Genomic DNA, 16,064 nt, shown 5'->3' with positions numbered 1-16,064 from the left:
GCTGAGCCCAGCCCTCCTCTGGCAGGGCTCGGGCACAAGAGAAGAAGGGTTCCTGGGGTCAACAGCGGGCCTAGGACAGCCCCACACAGGTCCCTGAGGCCCCGGGGTGAGGGGCCACTGAAGAGGTCCCCATCGTCCAAGAAGGCAGGGAGCTGTGGGTGAGCAAGCCCCTGAGGTCTCGGGGCACCGAGGGCAGATGGGGCAGAGTGGATACCAGGACGGACGCGGCCTTGCCGCCCGACAGCTGTGTGGGCCGAGGGAGCAGATGCGAGGGTGGTCACGTGGTCAGAGGGCGGGCTAACATGGGAAGAAAGGATGAGAAGAGGCTGTGAGCAGCGCAGGAGGTGGTCAGCGGCCAGGCGCAGGGCGCAGGGCTGGGCTGGGATCCGGGGGGCCCTGGGGGGACACACCATCTCCCAGCCTTGACAACACAGCCGATCCCTCTTAGAGTCTGTCCCCAGCACTGGGCTGCCTCGGGCTCCCCTGTGCGCACGCACTGTCTAGTTTCTGCCCTCCCAGCTCTGGCCTCCCTGGGGACTCAGCTGCCCCCTCCTTGAGCCTGTGAGCCATCTGAGGGCAGGGACAGGGCCGTCGCTGTTGGCCTGATGGAGAGCACAAAGGAAGTGCTCTGAGCCTTTGCAGTCTGGACCTAATTCTTAGGTTTCTCCTCTCTCCAGCTTTCACCTGCTTGTGGAATAAATAACTCATGTGAGCAGTTCAGCCATGGTCAGGCCCCAGGTCCACACCCCCTCGGGAGGGGAAAGTAAGGGCTTTCTAGTTTCTAGCGAGTCTGGGGGATCCCCTTCCCATTGCCCCTGCCCCTTGGCTTCTCCAGCACACAGCCTCCCCCTCTCCCCCTCCCCAGGTTTGGGGGATGCTGTTGGACGCATCCTGCTAGTGTAGGCCTGCCTGTGGCTCGCCCCATTCCTCCCACTGCTGGGTGGGCCCTGCTTGGCCCGGGAAGCGCCCTCTGCCCTCCCCGGAGCACGTGGCCTCGCGATTTTCCTTGAACACAGCACTTTGTGACTTTGACGTAAACTTCAAACACGGCCCCATTTCCTATTTGCGCATCAAGGAAATAAGCCGAGTTTCACAGAAAGGGGCTTCCAAGAGCACACCAGGCCTTCCGGGCCCGTCCCTGCCCCGCTTGGGCGTGCTGATCTTCTGGGGCATCTAGGTGAGTGGCTGTCCTCTGGCCTTCTGTGTCCAGCACGGCCTCCGACTGCAGGGCCTCCCGGGGCAGCTGGGAGAGGGGGACTCAGGTTCCACACCCCCCGACCTGAGTGAGAAACCCTAGTGGGGTATGACCTCTTTACACCTGGCCAGGGTGTATGAGGGGGTGGTTAGCTGGTGGGGGCCCAGGCTGGGGGCTCGGGCTGCAGAGAAGCCCAAAGCGGTTTCTCGGACCCCAGTTCTTCATCTAGAACCAGTTGTCTGGTGCCTTTGGGACCTGACACCTTGTACGTGGCCCGGGCCTTGGCATCCATCAGCACATCCCCAGGTAAGTCATTCTGGATGAAGAAGCAGCTAGCCGCCATCTCTAGGGGTGGCCTGGGTCTGGTGGAGGAAGGAGGAGAGAGTCAGGAGGAACTGGAGTACCAGAAGGGCTGTGGGGCTCTCGTGGGTGGCGTCCCATGGGAGAAGGAAGCAGACGTGGCCTGTGACCATCCTGAGGGAAAGAGGTCTCTCTCCAGAGCGCCAGCTGAGTGGCCGTGGACGTGTGTATCCAGCGGCCCCACAGATGCCAGCTCAGTCCCTAGCCTCCTGCAGGGCCCCATCAGTGAGACAACGTTAGTTCCAGGAAGCAGAGAAATGTCCAGAGAAAGCGAACATGTGCTCTGTCCCCAGGCTCAGGAATATGAGGGCGCATCAACGGGGCTGTGAACCGAAACATCCAAATGCTGGATGGTTTCTGTGAGGGGGCCCAGGGCAGCCTCCAACCACTGGTAGGCAGCTCAGGTTAAAGGGGAGGCAGAGGTGAAGGAGTAAACAGCTTGAATCCTGCTCAGCTGATGTGTGTCCTTGGCAAATTGCTTGGCCTCTCTGAACCTCAGTTTGCCCATCTTTTAAATGCAGAAGCAAATTTTGGTGCCTAGTATGTGCTTGGCTCTTTGGCTCCTGACTGTTGGGTGAGAGGTTGGGAAAGCTGTCCCAGGCAGGGTAGGGTCTTGGCAGGAAGGAACAGGGGTTCGTGTGGTGAGCAGCACAAGATGAGCTTTGGAACTTTCTTTTTTTAAATATTTGTTTATTTACTTGGCTGCCTCCGGTGTTAGTTGCAGCAGGCGCTCGAGATTGCGATGCTTCAGGTGGGATCGCTCACTGCGGAGCACAGACTAGTTGTGGCTCTCGGGCTGTAGAGCAAGCGGGCTCAGCAGTGGCAGCGTGGGGGCTTGTGTGGGAGTCTTAGTTCCCAGACCAGGGATTGAACCTGTGTCTGCTGCATTGCAAGGCCAATTCCTAACCACTGGACCACCAGGAAAGTCCCCGAACTTTGTTACTGTTGTCTCAGCCGGGGCAGCCAGCACACCGTAGGTGCTTAATAAAGCTTTGCTGAGAGACTAGGGCCCGCGTCCTCTGAGAGCAAGTCCTTGGGTGTCACCCGCAGGGGGCTCTTCTCCTGCCAGTTCTTTTTCCTGCTGCTGCCTGGCCTCCAGCCTTGTCAGGGACGGGCAGCCATGCTGGGCAGGCAGGTGGCCCAGACGGAGGGCGTTTCGTGTGCACTCTGGAGCCAGGAAGCCGATTCAGGGCCCGACTCTGCCACCCGTACTGTGTGTGCGCCGGGCGGCCTTCGGCTATTTCCTTCTCTGTCCCTCCTTCACGTCCCAAACCCACGAATTCTCCACCCGCAGTGTTCCCGTCAGGATTAGGCGACTGAATTGCTCTCGAGTGCCTGCCGTGCTGGCGGTGCTGTGTACGCAGAATGTTACGGTCTTTATTCTTATCGCTAGCTCAGGGTGGTCTCGTGGCTCCTGGAGGGTCTCCTAAGGGGCTGCAGCAACCAGCCTTTTCCATGCTGGCTGCTCCCCACCCCTCCCAGAGCATAGGGTCAAGGAAGTGCTTCTTTTTTTTCAAACACTATTTTTAAAAAATTTATCCATTTCTCTGTTTGGCTGCACTAGATCTTCACTGCTGTTCTCAGGCTTTCTCTAGTTGTGCAGTTGGGGGCCACACTCTAGCTGTGGGGTGGGGCTTATGGGGGTTTCTTGCCGTGGCGGCATCTCCTGTCGTGCAGCATGGCTCCAGGGCACGGGGGCTCAGTAGATGCAGCCCACAGGCTTAGTAGTTGTGGCCCATGGGCTTCGTTGCCCCACAGCATGTGGGATTCTCCTGGACCAGGGATTGAACGTGTGTCTCCTGAACTGGCAGGTGGATTCTTAACCCCTGGACCACCAGGGAAGTCCCAAGGAAGTGCTTCTTAATTGGAGCCAATTTTGCCTCCCCCATCCCCACTGGGAACATTCAATACCATCTGGAGACATTTTTGGTCCCGACTCGGTGGGTGTTACTGGCATCTAGTAAGACAGAGGCCAGGGATGCTGCTAAACGTGCTGCAGTGCACGGATAGCATGAGATCTCGCAGCCAGGCTCTGTCGTCCCGACTCCTCCCACCTTTTCCATCCCCTAAGCTTTTTCCCATCTCCCTTTTACAGTCACAGAGCCTGACACCCAGAGAAGGCTAGCTCCTTGCTCTGGTCACAACAGCCCTGAGAACCCTGGCGGCAGAGGTTGGAGCTGGTGGGACGTGGTGGTGGTGGTGGGGAGCTGGCCTTGGGGCACTGTTAGTCAGTCAACAGACAGTCTGTTTGAGGTCTGAGGACCTGTGCCCGACCCTGCAGCAGCCCAGCACTCTGCACCCTGACGGTCATAGGCAGCTCAGAGTGCAGCAACACCTGGGCCAGGCACGCGTGGGAGCCCTGGAGACCCAGCTCAGAGCGGCGGATGCCGCTTTCCTTATGGCCATGCACTGGAGTGGCTAGTGCTGGCTGCTGGGTTCAAATCCTGACTGCCACTCTTAGGCCACATGACTCTGAACATGACATTACCCTCCCCAAGCCTCAGATTTTTTAGCTGAGGAATGGGGATAAGTGAGGGTGAGATTAAACAGATCATGCTTAGAAGAGGTGTCATAAAGTCTTCAGCATACAGGCTACTGTCATTGTTGCTGATTTGACAATATTCGTTGGGAGGCAGTGGGAGCTACAGTGAAAACCAGACGGGTGTAGGCTCTGCCTTGGGGAGCTCGGGCTGGTCAGAGATTGTGGGGCAGACGGAGACACTGATCATACATGGCCATCAGGGCTATGATGCGGGAGGATGGGGCCCTGGGAGGACAGAGTAGGTGACTCAGCGAGGGAAAGAGGCGGGGATCATGGAACATCTCTGCGTGGAAGGGACAGCTGAGGGGACCTGAGGCCCGTGGCTAGGAGAAACATGTGGGTGGCTTCCCAGGTGATTCAGTGGTAAAGAATTCACTTGCCAGTGCAGGAGACCCAAGAGATGTGGCTTTGATCCCTGGGTCGGGAAGATCCCCTGAAGGAGGAAATGGCAGCCCACTCCAGTGCTCTTGCCTGGAGAATCCCATGGACAGAGGAGCCTGGCGGGCTACAGTGCATGGAGTCACAAAGACTCAGACACGACTTAGTGGCTGAGTGTGCAAGCTGTTCCAGGCAGAGGGAACAGCCTGTGCAAAGTCTACTCCAATGGGTCCCCTCCTCTTCCACCCTCCGTTAGTGAAGGAGGCCTCTAGGTCCGCCGTTCCCTCTTCTCTCCTAGGGAAGCCCCCATCGCCTCTCCTCCTTCATCAGACTGCCGAGCTCCAAGAACCTGCAGAGGTGTCCCCGCCCACCACAGTGGGCCACATACCCTCTCAGGTACCTGGTGTCAGAGGGTAGCCTCTGCCCACCACCAAAGTTTATTGGGTACCTACTCTGTGCCTGGTTGGCCCAGGCAGGCGATAAGACAGTCTCCACTTTCCTCAGGCTTACATGCTGGCAGGGGACACAGGCCTTGTGTCAACAAGCTGATAGAACATCCCAATTTCAGTGGCAAAGAGCAGTGACACTGGGTCAGTGACAGAGAAGGGGAGGTGGTTTTAGAGAGAGGTCAGGGAGGGCCTCTTGGAGGTTGAGACCCGAATGACGTGACAGAGGCTGAGGGAATGATGTTCAGGCAGAGGGAACAGCTGGTGCTAAGGCTCTGAGGTTGGACCAGGCCCAGTTTCTCCAGTTTTCTCAACAAGTAACGTAAGGAAGCCGTTGTGGCTGGTGGGGAGTGAGTGAGGACAGGAAGCTGGCGGGGCAGATTGTGCATGGCCTCTGGGGCTGCTGTAGGGACCTGGGCTTTCAGCCTGAGTGAGGCGGGAGTCCTGGAGGGCTGCAAGCAGAAAAGGAGGCTATAGGACGAGTGGGCTGGGCCCGTGCTCAGCGCTGGGCAAGCCTTGCCTCATGGGGTCCTCACAGCCCCCCAGCACTGGGCACCGTCGCTGGCCCTGTCTTCCAGGTGGGTCTCGGCGAGTGTACCTCCCCACTCAGATCCACACTGCTGCTACCCAGAGACCTGTGATCCCATGATCAGATCGCATGCCATGGTGTCAGAAAAAGAGAAGGAGCCTGTCGCCATCCCCGGCACGGTGCTCACCACTGTCCTGGGGACGCGGGATGCGACAAAGTTGGCGTTTCGCTAGTTGACAGATGTCTGTGCTGCCTCTGTTGTTGGCCTGTGGACTGGGAGGCAGGGAATGTGGCTTCGGGGGGACGTGGCATCTCGGGCAGAGGACTGGGGTCCATGAGAGGCGGCCTGGGCAGCTGGGGCTGTGCCTCCATTCCAGCAGCGCCGTGGGTGGGAACGCTGTTGATGCCGGGCTGTGGGTGGCACACAGGGCCTCCCGACCTGACTGCTGCCACTGCCCGCTGCCTCCCTGCCAAGTCCAGTTGGATCATCTCATTCTGTTGGCAGCCTGATGCCCTCAGTCTCCCCCCTCGTGTCTCAAGGTAGACATTTAACTGGGGCTTTGGAGGCTCAGAGCGACAGTAGTGCTTCCAGGCTCTGCTACTTGGGTGTGGGGATTGTTGTCCTTTGTCAGTCTCTAAGTCATGTCTGACTCTTTGCAGCCCCATGGACTACAACACACCAGGCTTCCCTGTCCTCTACCGTCTCCTGGAGTTTGCTCAGATTCATGTCCCTTGAGTCATAGATGCTGTGCAACCATCTCATCCTCTGCCTCCCTCTTCTTTTGCTTTCAATCTTTCCTTCCTAGCATCATCTTTTCCAATGAGTGGGCTTTTCTCATTAGGTGTGGGGATTAAACAAAGCTAAAAAGGGTCCTTCCTGGCAGGTCTTCTCAGGGCCTTTAATATGCAAATATGCTCCCCACAACTTTTCAAAATGCAGTTGGTCCCTTGACCTTTTTTCCTTTGAAATATATTTGGGAATCCTGTGCCTGGAACAGATAGGGTTTAACCCCACCTTTCCCCAGAAAGGAGGCTTGAGGGTGGAATTTCAGACAGAGCTGTTTAGCCAAGGATCACGGTTTCCCCCCTTCCCCACAGTGCCTGGGCTGTGAGAATGAGCCTAGTGGTCTCCTGATGGAGCTGCAAACTCTGGGAAGGCCAGATGAGCATTTTTGAGCTCACGAGGAGCTCGCAAGCTCAAGGGGAGGCTGGAGGGAGTTAGCCTGGGCAGGAGCGTAGTGGGAGAGTATGGTGGGCGCGTCTCCTGGGAGAGTCATGCAGTCTGTGGGGACTTGGCTCAGGACAGAAATATCTGGTCCTCCAGGAGGCTGCAGACCAGCCATGCCCTTCTGGAAGCTGCTGCGGTTACTGCTGTCTCTGTTATTGACAAAGAGACAGGGAAGTGGGGATAAAATTGAGGATGCATGGGAAGGCTCCGGCCTCTGGGACAAGGTGGGCCATCACAACTTCTGGCCCTGGACGGGGTCCCCAGGGCCGGCCTCTCCCCACTCCCGCCTCCGCACCAACCTGCCTCTGGCTACCCAGGCTGCACCTGCGGCCACCGCGGGGCGGAGCTTCTCAAACCGTGTGGTCGACAGTTTCCTGCCGCAGCTTCCGGCCCCAGAGGCCAGCTTCACCACCCCCACCCCTTCCCGCTGTCCCTGGAGAAACCTCCACTTTGCTGCCTTGACTCAGGTTCTGATCCCCTTGAGGAGCAGGGCTGTGAGTCTGCCCGGCTGGGCTGGCTGGACTGGGGGAGCAGAGAGGAGTGGGGAGGAGGTACCCAGTGGAGGGCAGTGCATGGATTCAAGCACGGAAGTGAATTTGAAGAAAGACTGATAGCACAGCCTGGCTGGAGCAAAGGAAGGGCCGAGGAATTCAGTTATTAATAGATTCAGTGATGTAGGCCGGAGGGAGCCACAGTAGGTCCTTTTTATTTTTTTTAAGATTTTTTTTTTTTTTTTGACGTGGGTTGTTTTTAAAGTCTTTATTGAATTTCTTACAACATTGCTTCTGTTTTATGTTTTGGGTTTTTGGTCCCCGAGGGATGTGGGATCTTAACTCCCCCTACTAGGGACTGAACCCACACCCCCTGCATCAGAAGGTGAAGTCCTAACCACTGGGCCACCAGGGAAGTCCCACACAGTAGCTTCTTGAGCCAGGGAGGCCCCAGGGAAGAACTACCTAAAAGCAACTTGCAGACCCCAGAGCTTCAGCTCGTGTGGGAAACAGACTGTGGGGTTCAGCCAACCACAGGCACTATGTGAGTTAGATCTGGATCTCAGGTTTTATTAATAGAAAACAGCTGGTGGAGATCAAAGGCGGTGATAGCAGCAGAAAGAGACCACAGGGGAGGAGATCTGGACTAGACAGGTGGGAGCAGCTGCACGGGTAGGCAGAGACAGAATGGCCTGAGTCGGGAACAGAGGATGGGGAAGGAGAGAGAACAGGAACCATCAGAGAGGAAGGGGGCAAGCTGGGGAGTCGGTGAAGGACTCAAGAGAGCTGTGATGCTCAAGCAGGAGGGGGGCTGGTCACAGTGTCCATCACTCAGGGGACCCAGCCTCGAAGAGGGTGCCTGGTGCCCATCAGGTGGTGATATCTTGGCAGCTGGAGGGCAGCCAGGTGGAGGTGGGGGGAGCAGATAATGACAGGAGTGTAGACAGCCTGCTCTTTTCCCTTTTTAATTAATATTTTTAGCGCCTGGTATGTCTATATGTGGGCTTTCCAGGTGGCGCAGTGGTAAGGAATCCGCCTGCCAACGCAGGAGACGTGTAGATGCAGGTTCAATGCCTGGGTCTGGAGGATCTCCTGGAGGAGGAAAGGGCAACCCACTCCAGTATTCTTGCCTGGAGAACCCCATGGACAGAGGAGCCTGGTGGGCTACCATCCACGGGGTCACAGAGTCGGACGCAACTGAGCACACGCGCAATCGTGTCTATAGTTTCCTGCGGCCTGTCCTCTCTTTACATAAATAATCATTTACATACAGTAAAGTTTATCCCTTTTAGTGAAAAGCTCTGTAAGATTTGACAAAGGCATACAGCTGAGAAACTATCTTAAGATACAGGCTATTCTTCTGAATTCCCTCTTACCCCTTTGTAATCAGTCCTTATCCCGACACCCCCACTTCCCAGCAGGTCTGCAGCCTCGGCAGCCTGCACCTGCTGCAGTTCTGAATGGAACCAGATGGTTTGTAGCCTTTTGAGCCTGGCCCTTTGCTCTCAGCATGATGCCTTTCAGGTTCATTCATGTGTGTGCATCACCACGTCCTTCCATTTCATGATAGAGTAGGATCTCCCATGGGATGTACTCCCACTTTCTTCAACTGCTGGAAAACGTTGATCTTCCCAACCCAGGGATCGAACCTGGGTCTCCCTTACTGCAGGCAGAATCTTTACCATCTGAGCCACCAGGGAAGCCTTTGAGTTCTTTCTACGTGTTGGCAGTCGTGAACAGAGCTGCTGTAAACGCTGCTGTGCAGGTCTTTGTGCGAGCCTATTCCATTTTTCCAGGATGAATACCCAGAAGCCCTCCTGACTCTGTTTTTTTCAAATGTTAAACTTTTTATTCTGTATTGTGGTGTAGCTGATTAACAATGTTGTGGTAGTTTCAGGTGAACAGTGAAGGGACTTAGCCACACATATACATGTATCCAGTCTCCCCCAAACGCCCCTCCCATCCAGGCTGCCACATGATACTGGGTAGAGTTCCCTGTGCCGTAAAGTTCCATGTCCTTGTTGGTTATTCATTTTGAACCGACGCTTTTATTTTAAAATTTTTATTATTTATTTATTTGGCTGTGCCGGGTCTTAGTTGCCGCAGGATCTTTAGTTGAGGCATGTAGGATATAATACCTCGACCAGGGATGGATCTCGCCTCCCTCTCCCCCCAGCCTTGCTTTGGGAGCTCAGAATCTTAGCCACTGGACCACCGGTGAAGAAGTCCTCCGATTCTTTAAACACTCTTAAGGGATGATGGGGGCTTTCCTGGTGGCTCAATGGTAAAGAATCTTCCTACCATTGCAGGAGACACAGGTTTGATCCCTGGGTTGGGAAGATCCCCTGGAGAAGGAAATCGTTATCCACTCCAGTATTCTTGCCTGGAGAATTCCATGGACAGAGGAGCCTGGCAGGCTACAGGCCATGGGGTCAAAAAGAGTCGGACACGACTTAGCAACTCAACAAAAACAATTAATGGGATGGTGACTGTATCTCCTGGTCCCTAGTTAATCACCTGCCTATAACTATTGGGACATCCAGGGCTTGGACCCCCAACTCTGGCCCTCGCAACCCCAGCGTCAGAAGGCTTCTGGTTAGAAAGCTGGTTCTGGCCCCTCCTCCAGCTGCCCTGATTCAGGCCTCCAATGATTCTCACTCAGTCCCAGTGCCTGTCTTTGCATGTTCCTGAACACCAGGGAAAGGCAGCCTTTCTCAATCCACAAAAGCTTTCTTTCCACCCCCTGCTTATAATTGCTGAACTAAGAAAGGTGTCCAAGGACCCTTCCTTGAATGCAAAACTATGCCTGGGTGGCCTTAACTGGACCCATCTTAGTAGAGAAAACCAGAAACTGTTATGGGCATAATTTTTTCAACATTATATAAAAACTTAAAAACATACAGAAAATGAGAACAATTCGTTGTACAAAAATTATCTACCTCTTAGATTCTACAGTGGGATTTTGCTATATTTGCTTCATCGCATACACTTGATCCTCATTATTATTGCATTCTGTATCTGCCAACTCGCCTGCTTGCTAAAATTTATTTGTAACCTCTAAGCTCATGCTCGCTGCACTTTCACGGTTGTTGAAGGGCATGTGCAGAGCGGTGTGAAATTTGCGTCAACCCACATGCTGGTTCCTGCCGAGGCTGAGCAAGGCAGTGCTTTTCCTTCTCATTTCAGCTCATGTTGTAAACAAGCCTTCTTTCTCACAGTCTGTTTGGTACCACATTTTTGTGCTGTTTGTCTGTAATTTCACTGTGTCAGTGGTCCCCCAGGGCAGCACTGAGGCGCTGTTTAGTGTTCCGAAGTGCAGAAAGACTGAGCTATGCCTCCCAGAAAAAGTACGTGTTGAATAAGCTTATAGTTATAGGGCTGTTGGCCAAGAGTTCAGTGCTAATGAGTCAATATAATTATGTAAGGTGTCTTTAAACAGAAGTAAATAAAAGAAGGTTATATACTGATCTGTTGATGAAAATTTTGTGACCAGAGACTTAAAGGAACTTAACCCTGAATTTCTTCTAGAAGCAACGGCTTAGTACTTCCTCATTCGATACCTTATAGAAATATTGCAGATGGCAAGACTCAACTATATCAATCTATTTATCCATACATCAACTTTTGTTTTTGGATGCCTTCCTTTCAAAATAAATTACAGTCATCACTACACTACCCATCACACCTAAATATTTCTGCACACAGGTCATTGACTGGGGTTCAATATTTTATGGTGCCTTTAAAAATATATATTTTAAAATTTATTTTAAATTTGGCTGCATCGGCCCTAGTTGTGACAGGCACCCAGCATCTCCGTCGTGTAATGAGGGCTCTTTCACTGCGGTGCATGCTCTCCAGTTGTGGCCCTTGGGTTCCAGAGTGTGGGCCCAGTAGCTGTGGCGAAGGGGCTAGGCTGCTCCACGGCGTGTGAAAGTTTAGTTACCCAACCAGGGATTGAACCTATGTCATCTGCACTGCAAGACAGATTCTTAAAGGCTCATCCACCAGGGATGTCCCTTATGGTGCTTTGTAAAATTGAGAGGCCCAAATACAATGAAATGAACAAGTTGATACATTGTCTGAATTTTGAGTGACTCAGACACCTGTGTAACCCTGTGTAACAGTGCTTCTCAAGATATCAGACATCACCATCACTGTGGAAAGTTGAAAGTGGGCAATTTTAGGTTATCTGCCTCTCCAGATATCTATTTATTTAAATGTCCTTAATTCCTCCTCACCACAAAAGGTCATACTTTCCAGTCACACACTTTATTTTGTTTAATGGCCATATCAAAGTTCACATTGGTATTAAATCCTAATATATTTTCATTTGAACTAGTTTATGTGTTGTTCGATGGCTCAGTTCGACTCTTTGCCACCCCATGGACTGCAGCACACCAGGCTTCCCTGTCCTTCACTATCTCCTGGAGTTTGCTCCAACTCATGTCCACTGAGTCAGTGATGCCATCCAACCATCTCACCCTCTGTTGCCAGCTTCTCCTCCTGCCCTCAATCCTTCCCAGTATCAGAGTCTTTTCCAGTGAGTTGGCTCTTTGCATCAGGTGAACAAAGTACCGCAGCTTCAGCTTCAGCATCAGTCCTTCCAGTGAATCTCCAGGGTTGATTTCCTTTAGCATTGACTGGTTTGATCTCCTTGCAGTCCAAGGGGCTCTCAAGAATCTTCTCCAACACCACAGTTCAAAAGCATCAATTCTTCGGCTCTCAGCCTTCTTTATAGTACACCTGTCACATCCGTACATGACTACTGGAAAAGCCATAGCTTCAAACCAGTTTCTGCTTTCTACAAACTCAGTTCATGAAGGCAGAGGGGGCAGGGCAAAGGGACATTTCTCAGGTTGTGGAAGGCTAATGGAGTCAAGCTCCTTTGGTGAGCAAAGGGTGTTCCAGCTGCAGGGCCTTTGTACTTGCTGTTCCCTCTGCCTGATGCTTTTTGAGAAGCGGGATCCTCTATCCTTCAGATCTCAGCTCACATGCTACGTCCTCAGAGATTGTGACCATCCCGGCTACAGCAGCTTCTTTCTTGGTCTCACTGTATTTTCTTTAAAACACTGACCTCAATCTGTAATTATTATTTTTGTCTCTTTGTTTGTTGCATCCTCCCTCCCTCAGACTGTCATCTCCAGGAGGGCAGAGACCATGTCTGTCTTATTCACCCATATCTCCAGCCTGAAACACAGTAAGAATCCAACATGTGTTTGGGAGATAGATGTGCCCGGTGCGTGTGTGTGCAGGCCAGTGAGGGGTGCCTGGGTGCTCCGTACTAGGTCTGAAAAGTCAAAGGCTGGTTTGGGACTCCCCAGTCTGAGTCCAGCAGGGTAAGGCTCCTTTCCAATTTGACTCCGGCACACATGAGGCTCTGCACAACTGGCACACACAGCTGTGCTGCACAGTTCACGGATGCCCTTTAATAAGGGGTCTCTGCCTGGAGAATCCCAGGGACGGAGGAGCCTGGTGGGCTGCGGTCTATGGGGTCACACAGAGTCGGACACGACTGACGTGACTTAGCAGCAGCAGCAGCCTCCTATCTCTGGGTCCAATGGATGGGTTCAGGAAGGGAAACCAAGGCCCTGACGTGCCCTCAATCCCGTTTTGAACCCACAGGGTCTGGAGAGGCGCAAGGCCACGCACCCTGCACAGGGCGGCGGCGGCGATGCCGGACCCCGCGGCGCACCTGCCCTTCTTCTACGGCAGCATCTCGCGTGCCGAGGCCGAGGAGCACCTGAAGCTGGCGGGCATGGCCGACGGGCTCTTCCTGCTGCGGCAGTGTCTGCGCTCGCTGGGCGGCTATGTGCTGTCGCTCGTGCACGAAGTGCGCTTCCACCACTTCCCCATCGAGCGCCAGCTCAACGGCACCTACGCCATCGCGGGCGGAAAGGCGCACTGCGGCCCGGCTGAGCTCTGCGAGTTCTACTCACGCGACCCCGACGGGCTGCCCTGCAACTTGCGCAAGCCGTGCAACCGGCCGTCGGGGCTCGAGCCGCAGCCCGGCGTCTTCGACAACCTTCGCGATGCCATGGTGCGCGACTACGTGCGCCAGACTTGGAAGCTGGAGGTGAGAGCGCGGGGTCCGAGAGGCGGGCCCTGGGAGAGCGCGGCCCGAGAGCAGCAGCTTCAGGAGGGGGCGGGTCTTTGGTGGGCGGGGAGGGGAGGGGCTTGAGGCGGAGCCGGGGGCGGGCCTTGAGAGGGTGGGGCCGAGGAGGGCGGGCCCTGGGGCCGCCGGAGCCACGGGACTTGGTGAGAGCGGCAGTCTTCGCCAGCCTGGGCTTTGCTGGGCTTCGCTGCGCCCGTTTTAGATGCTAGACGGGTGGGGAGGAGACCTCGGAGGCAGGGGCCTGAGCGACGCTATGGTGCTTATCCGAGGCAAAGCGTAAGTCGGGGAAAGTTGAGGTCGCTCTGAGTCCGGAACGGACGAGGTTGGGAGCGGGACCTAAGGAGCGGGGTCCTGGGCTGGGAGCGGGGTCCAAGAAAGGATGGTGGGAGCAGTGCCCTGGGGTGAGCTGGCTGGCAGGGGCAGTGGCTTGTGGTCTTCGACAGCCTGCACTGCCCGATTACCAGCGTCAGGCCTTCAAGTGGGAGATGACAGTGGGGCCTACTAGAAGGCGGGGCCTGGGCCGTGGCCTGTGCGCGGGGCCTGGATGGATGGGAGCGGGACCGTGGAGATGAGAGGAGGGGTGGCTGTCCTCATCAGCCTAAAAGACGTCCGAGGCGTGCCTGAGTTGGGAGTGTCCAGATGGAAGAGGGGTCCTGTGGCACGCACTTAACGACACTTACACGTCTTCTTCACCCTCCCTTCCCCAGGGTGAGGCCTTGGAGCAAGCCATCATCAGCCAGGCACCCCAGGTGGAGAAGCTCATTGCCACGACAGCTCACGAACGGATGCCCTGGTACCACAGCAGCCTGACCCGCGAGGAGGCCGAGCGCAAACTCTACTCGGGCTCCCAGACCGACGGCAAGTTCCTGTATGTGGGGCTTGGGGCTGGGGTTTTGGGGGGTGAGGCTGGGGTGGATCTCAGTGTGCAGGTGGGTAATGAGGGGTTGTGCCTGTGGTCACAAGTGTGAGTGACTCCAGAGTTGGGCGGCCTGGGTTGAAAGCCAGCCTCTGCTACTTAGCAGCTGGGCTCGCTGGGCAAGTATCAGAACTGCTTGCTTGCATTATCTCTTTTGCATTCACCAAATGTTTACTGAACACCTACTATGTGCCAGGCACTGTTCCAGGCATTGAGGGCGTGGCAGCGCACAGTTTAGTTCAGTCGCTCAGTCTTGGCTGACTCTTTGCGACCCTATGAACCACAATACTCCAGGCCTCCCTGTCCATCACCAACTCCCGGAGTTCACCCAAACTCACGTCCATTGAGTCGGTGATGCCATCCAGCCATCTCATCCTTTGTTGATCCCTTCTCCTCCTGCCCTCAATCCCTCCCAGCATCAGTCTTTTCCGATGAGTCAACTCATCGCATGAGGTGGCCAAAGTATTGGAGTTTCAGCTTTAGCATCATTCCTTCCAAAGAAATCCCAGCACTGATCTCCTTCAGAATGGACTGGTTGGATCTCCTTCAGAATGGACTGGTTGGATCTCCTTGCAGTCCAAGGGACTCTCAAGAGTCTTCTCCAACACCACAGTTCAAAAGCATCAATTCTTTGGCGCTCAGCCTTCTTCACAGTCCAACTCTCACATCCTTACATGACCACTGGAAAAACCATAGCCTTGGCTAGACGGACCTTTATTGGCAAAGTAATGTCTCTGCTTTTGAATATGCTATCTAGGTTGCTCATAACTTTCCTTCCAAGAAGTAAGTGTCTTTTAATTTCATGGCTGCAGTCACCACAAGACAGACACAAATCCAATGTCCTTACGGAGCAGGCAGACAAAAAACGAGGAATCACTAAAACATAGAGTATGTCAAGTGCCGTGTGTGGAGCTGGGCAGGGCGAGATGGACAGGGGGTTGCAAGCTGAGCTTAGGTGGCCAGAGAAGGTGACTTTTGCGTAAAGAACCGAAGGAGGTGATAAGTGGGCTGTCTGCTCTCTGGGAGGTGTTTCTGGCAAGTACTCAGACCAGGAGGAGGTTCTTGGCGTGTTCCAGAAGCAGTGAGGCCAGTGTGCTTGGAGCTGAGCAAGTGACATCTGGAGTGGGAGGGCTTCCCCGGTGGGACTAGTGATGAAGAATCTGCCTGCCAATGCAGGAGACATAAGACACGTGGGTTTGATCCCTCGGTTGGGAAGATCCCCTGGAGAAGGAAACGGCAATCCACTCTGGTATTCTTGCCTGGAGAATCCCATGGACAGAGGAGCCTGGCAGGCTACAGTCCCTGGGGTCACACAGAGTTGGACACAGCTGAAGCGACTTAGCACCCATGCATGCATGGAGTGGGAGAGGGTGAGGTCAGGGAGGTGACTTTGGCTTTGACCCTGAGTGAGGTCGGAGCCCTGAGGGAGCATTGAAACTGCTCTGTGGATGACGATAGTACTAACCCAAGGATCTGTTAGGGGAATACACCAATTAATATGTGTTAAACAGTCTTAAACAGAAGACGGCGACAGAAGACGAGATGGCAGGATGGCATAACCGATGCAATGGACATGAACTTGGGCAAATTGGGAGATGGTGAAACAGGGAAGCCTGGCATGCTGTAGTCCTTGGGGCTGTGAAGAGTCGGATGTAACTTGGTGACTGAACAACAACAAGCAAAAGTCAAGTATCTGGCATATACTAAAAGCGCTGGATGTTAGTATATGTGGGGAAATGCAGTGTCTCTGCCTGAGCCTGAGCCATGGCTGAACCATGTGGCTGTCTATGAGTTAGTTATTATGAAAGGGTCAGTCTAAAGCTGTTTACAGCCCTGTGCTGGGGCTGCTGCTTTCTAGTCAGGACCT

At 54.3% G+C, this 16,064-nt stretch overlaps 1 protein-coding gene across 3 annotated transcripts in view; it reads left to right on the top strand.

Moving 5' to 3' along the window:
- The first annotated feature begins 1,015 nt into the window (after positions 1-1,015).
- The window catches only part of ZAP70 (zeta chain of T cell receptor associated protein kinase 70), a 31,853-nt gene continuing 16,804 nt past the window's right edge, over positions 1,016-16,064 (top strand). The window contains exons 1-4 of one of the 3 annotated variants that reach the window (XM_069583903.1): positions 1,043-1,177; positions 1,413-1,501; positions 12,792-13,242; positions 13,989-14,149. In XM_069583903.1, the coding sequence (XP_069440004.1) occupies positions 12,841-13,242; positions 13,989-14,149 (563 nt within the window). In that variant the 5' untranslated portion in view covers positions 1,043-1,177; positions 1,413-1,501; positions 12,792-12,840. Of the gene's footprint in view, positions 1,178-1,412; positions 1,502-12,791; positions 13,243-13,383; positions 13,558-13,988; positions 14,150-16,064 lie in introns of those variants that run through there. The other 2 variants (XM_069583901.1, XM_069583904.1) reach the window with 2 other exon arrangements.

This window comes from Ovis canadensis, chromosome 3, assembly GCF_042477335.2.
Source record: "Ovis canadensis isolate MfBH-ARS-UI-01 breed Bighorn chromosome 3, ARS-UI_OviCan_v2, whole genome shotgun sequence".
Classification (NCBI taxonomy): Eukaryota; Metazoa; Chordata; class Mammalia; order Artiodactyla; family Bovidae; genus Ovis; species Ovis canadensis.
Note: the sequence above shows the minus strand (reverse complement) of the source record. Positions and strands in the feature narration are given on the sequence as shown.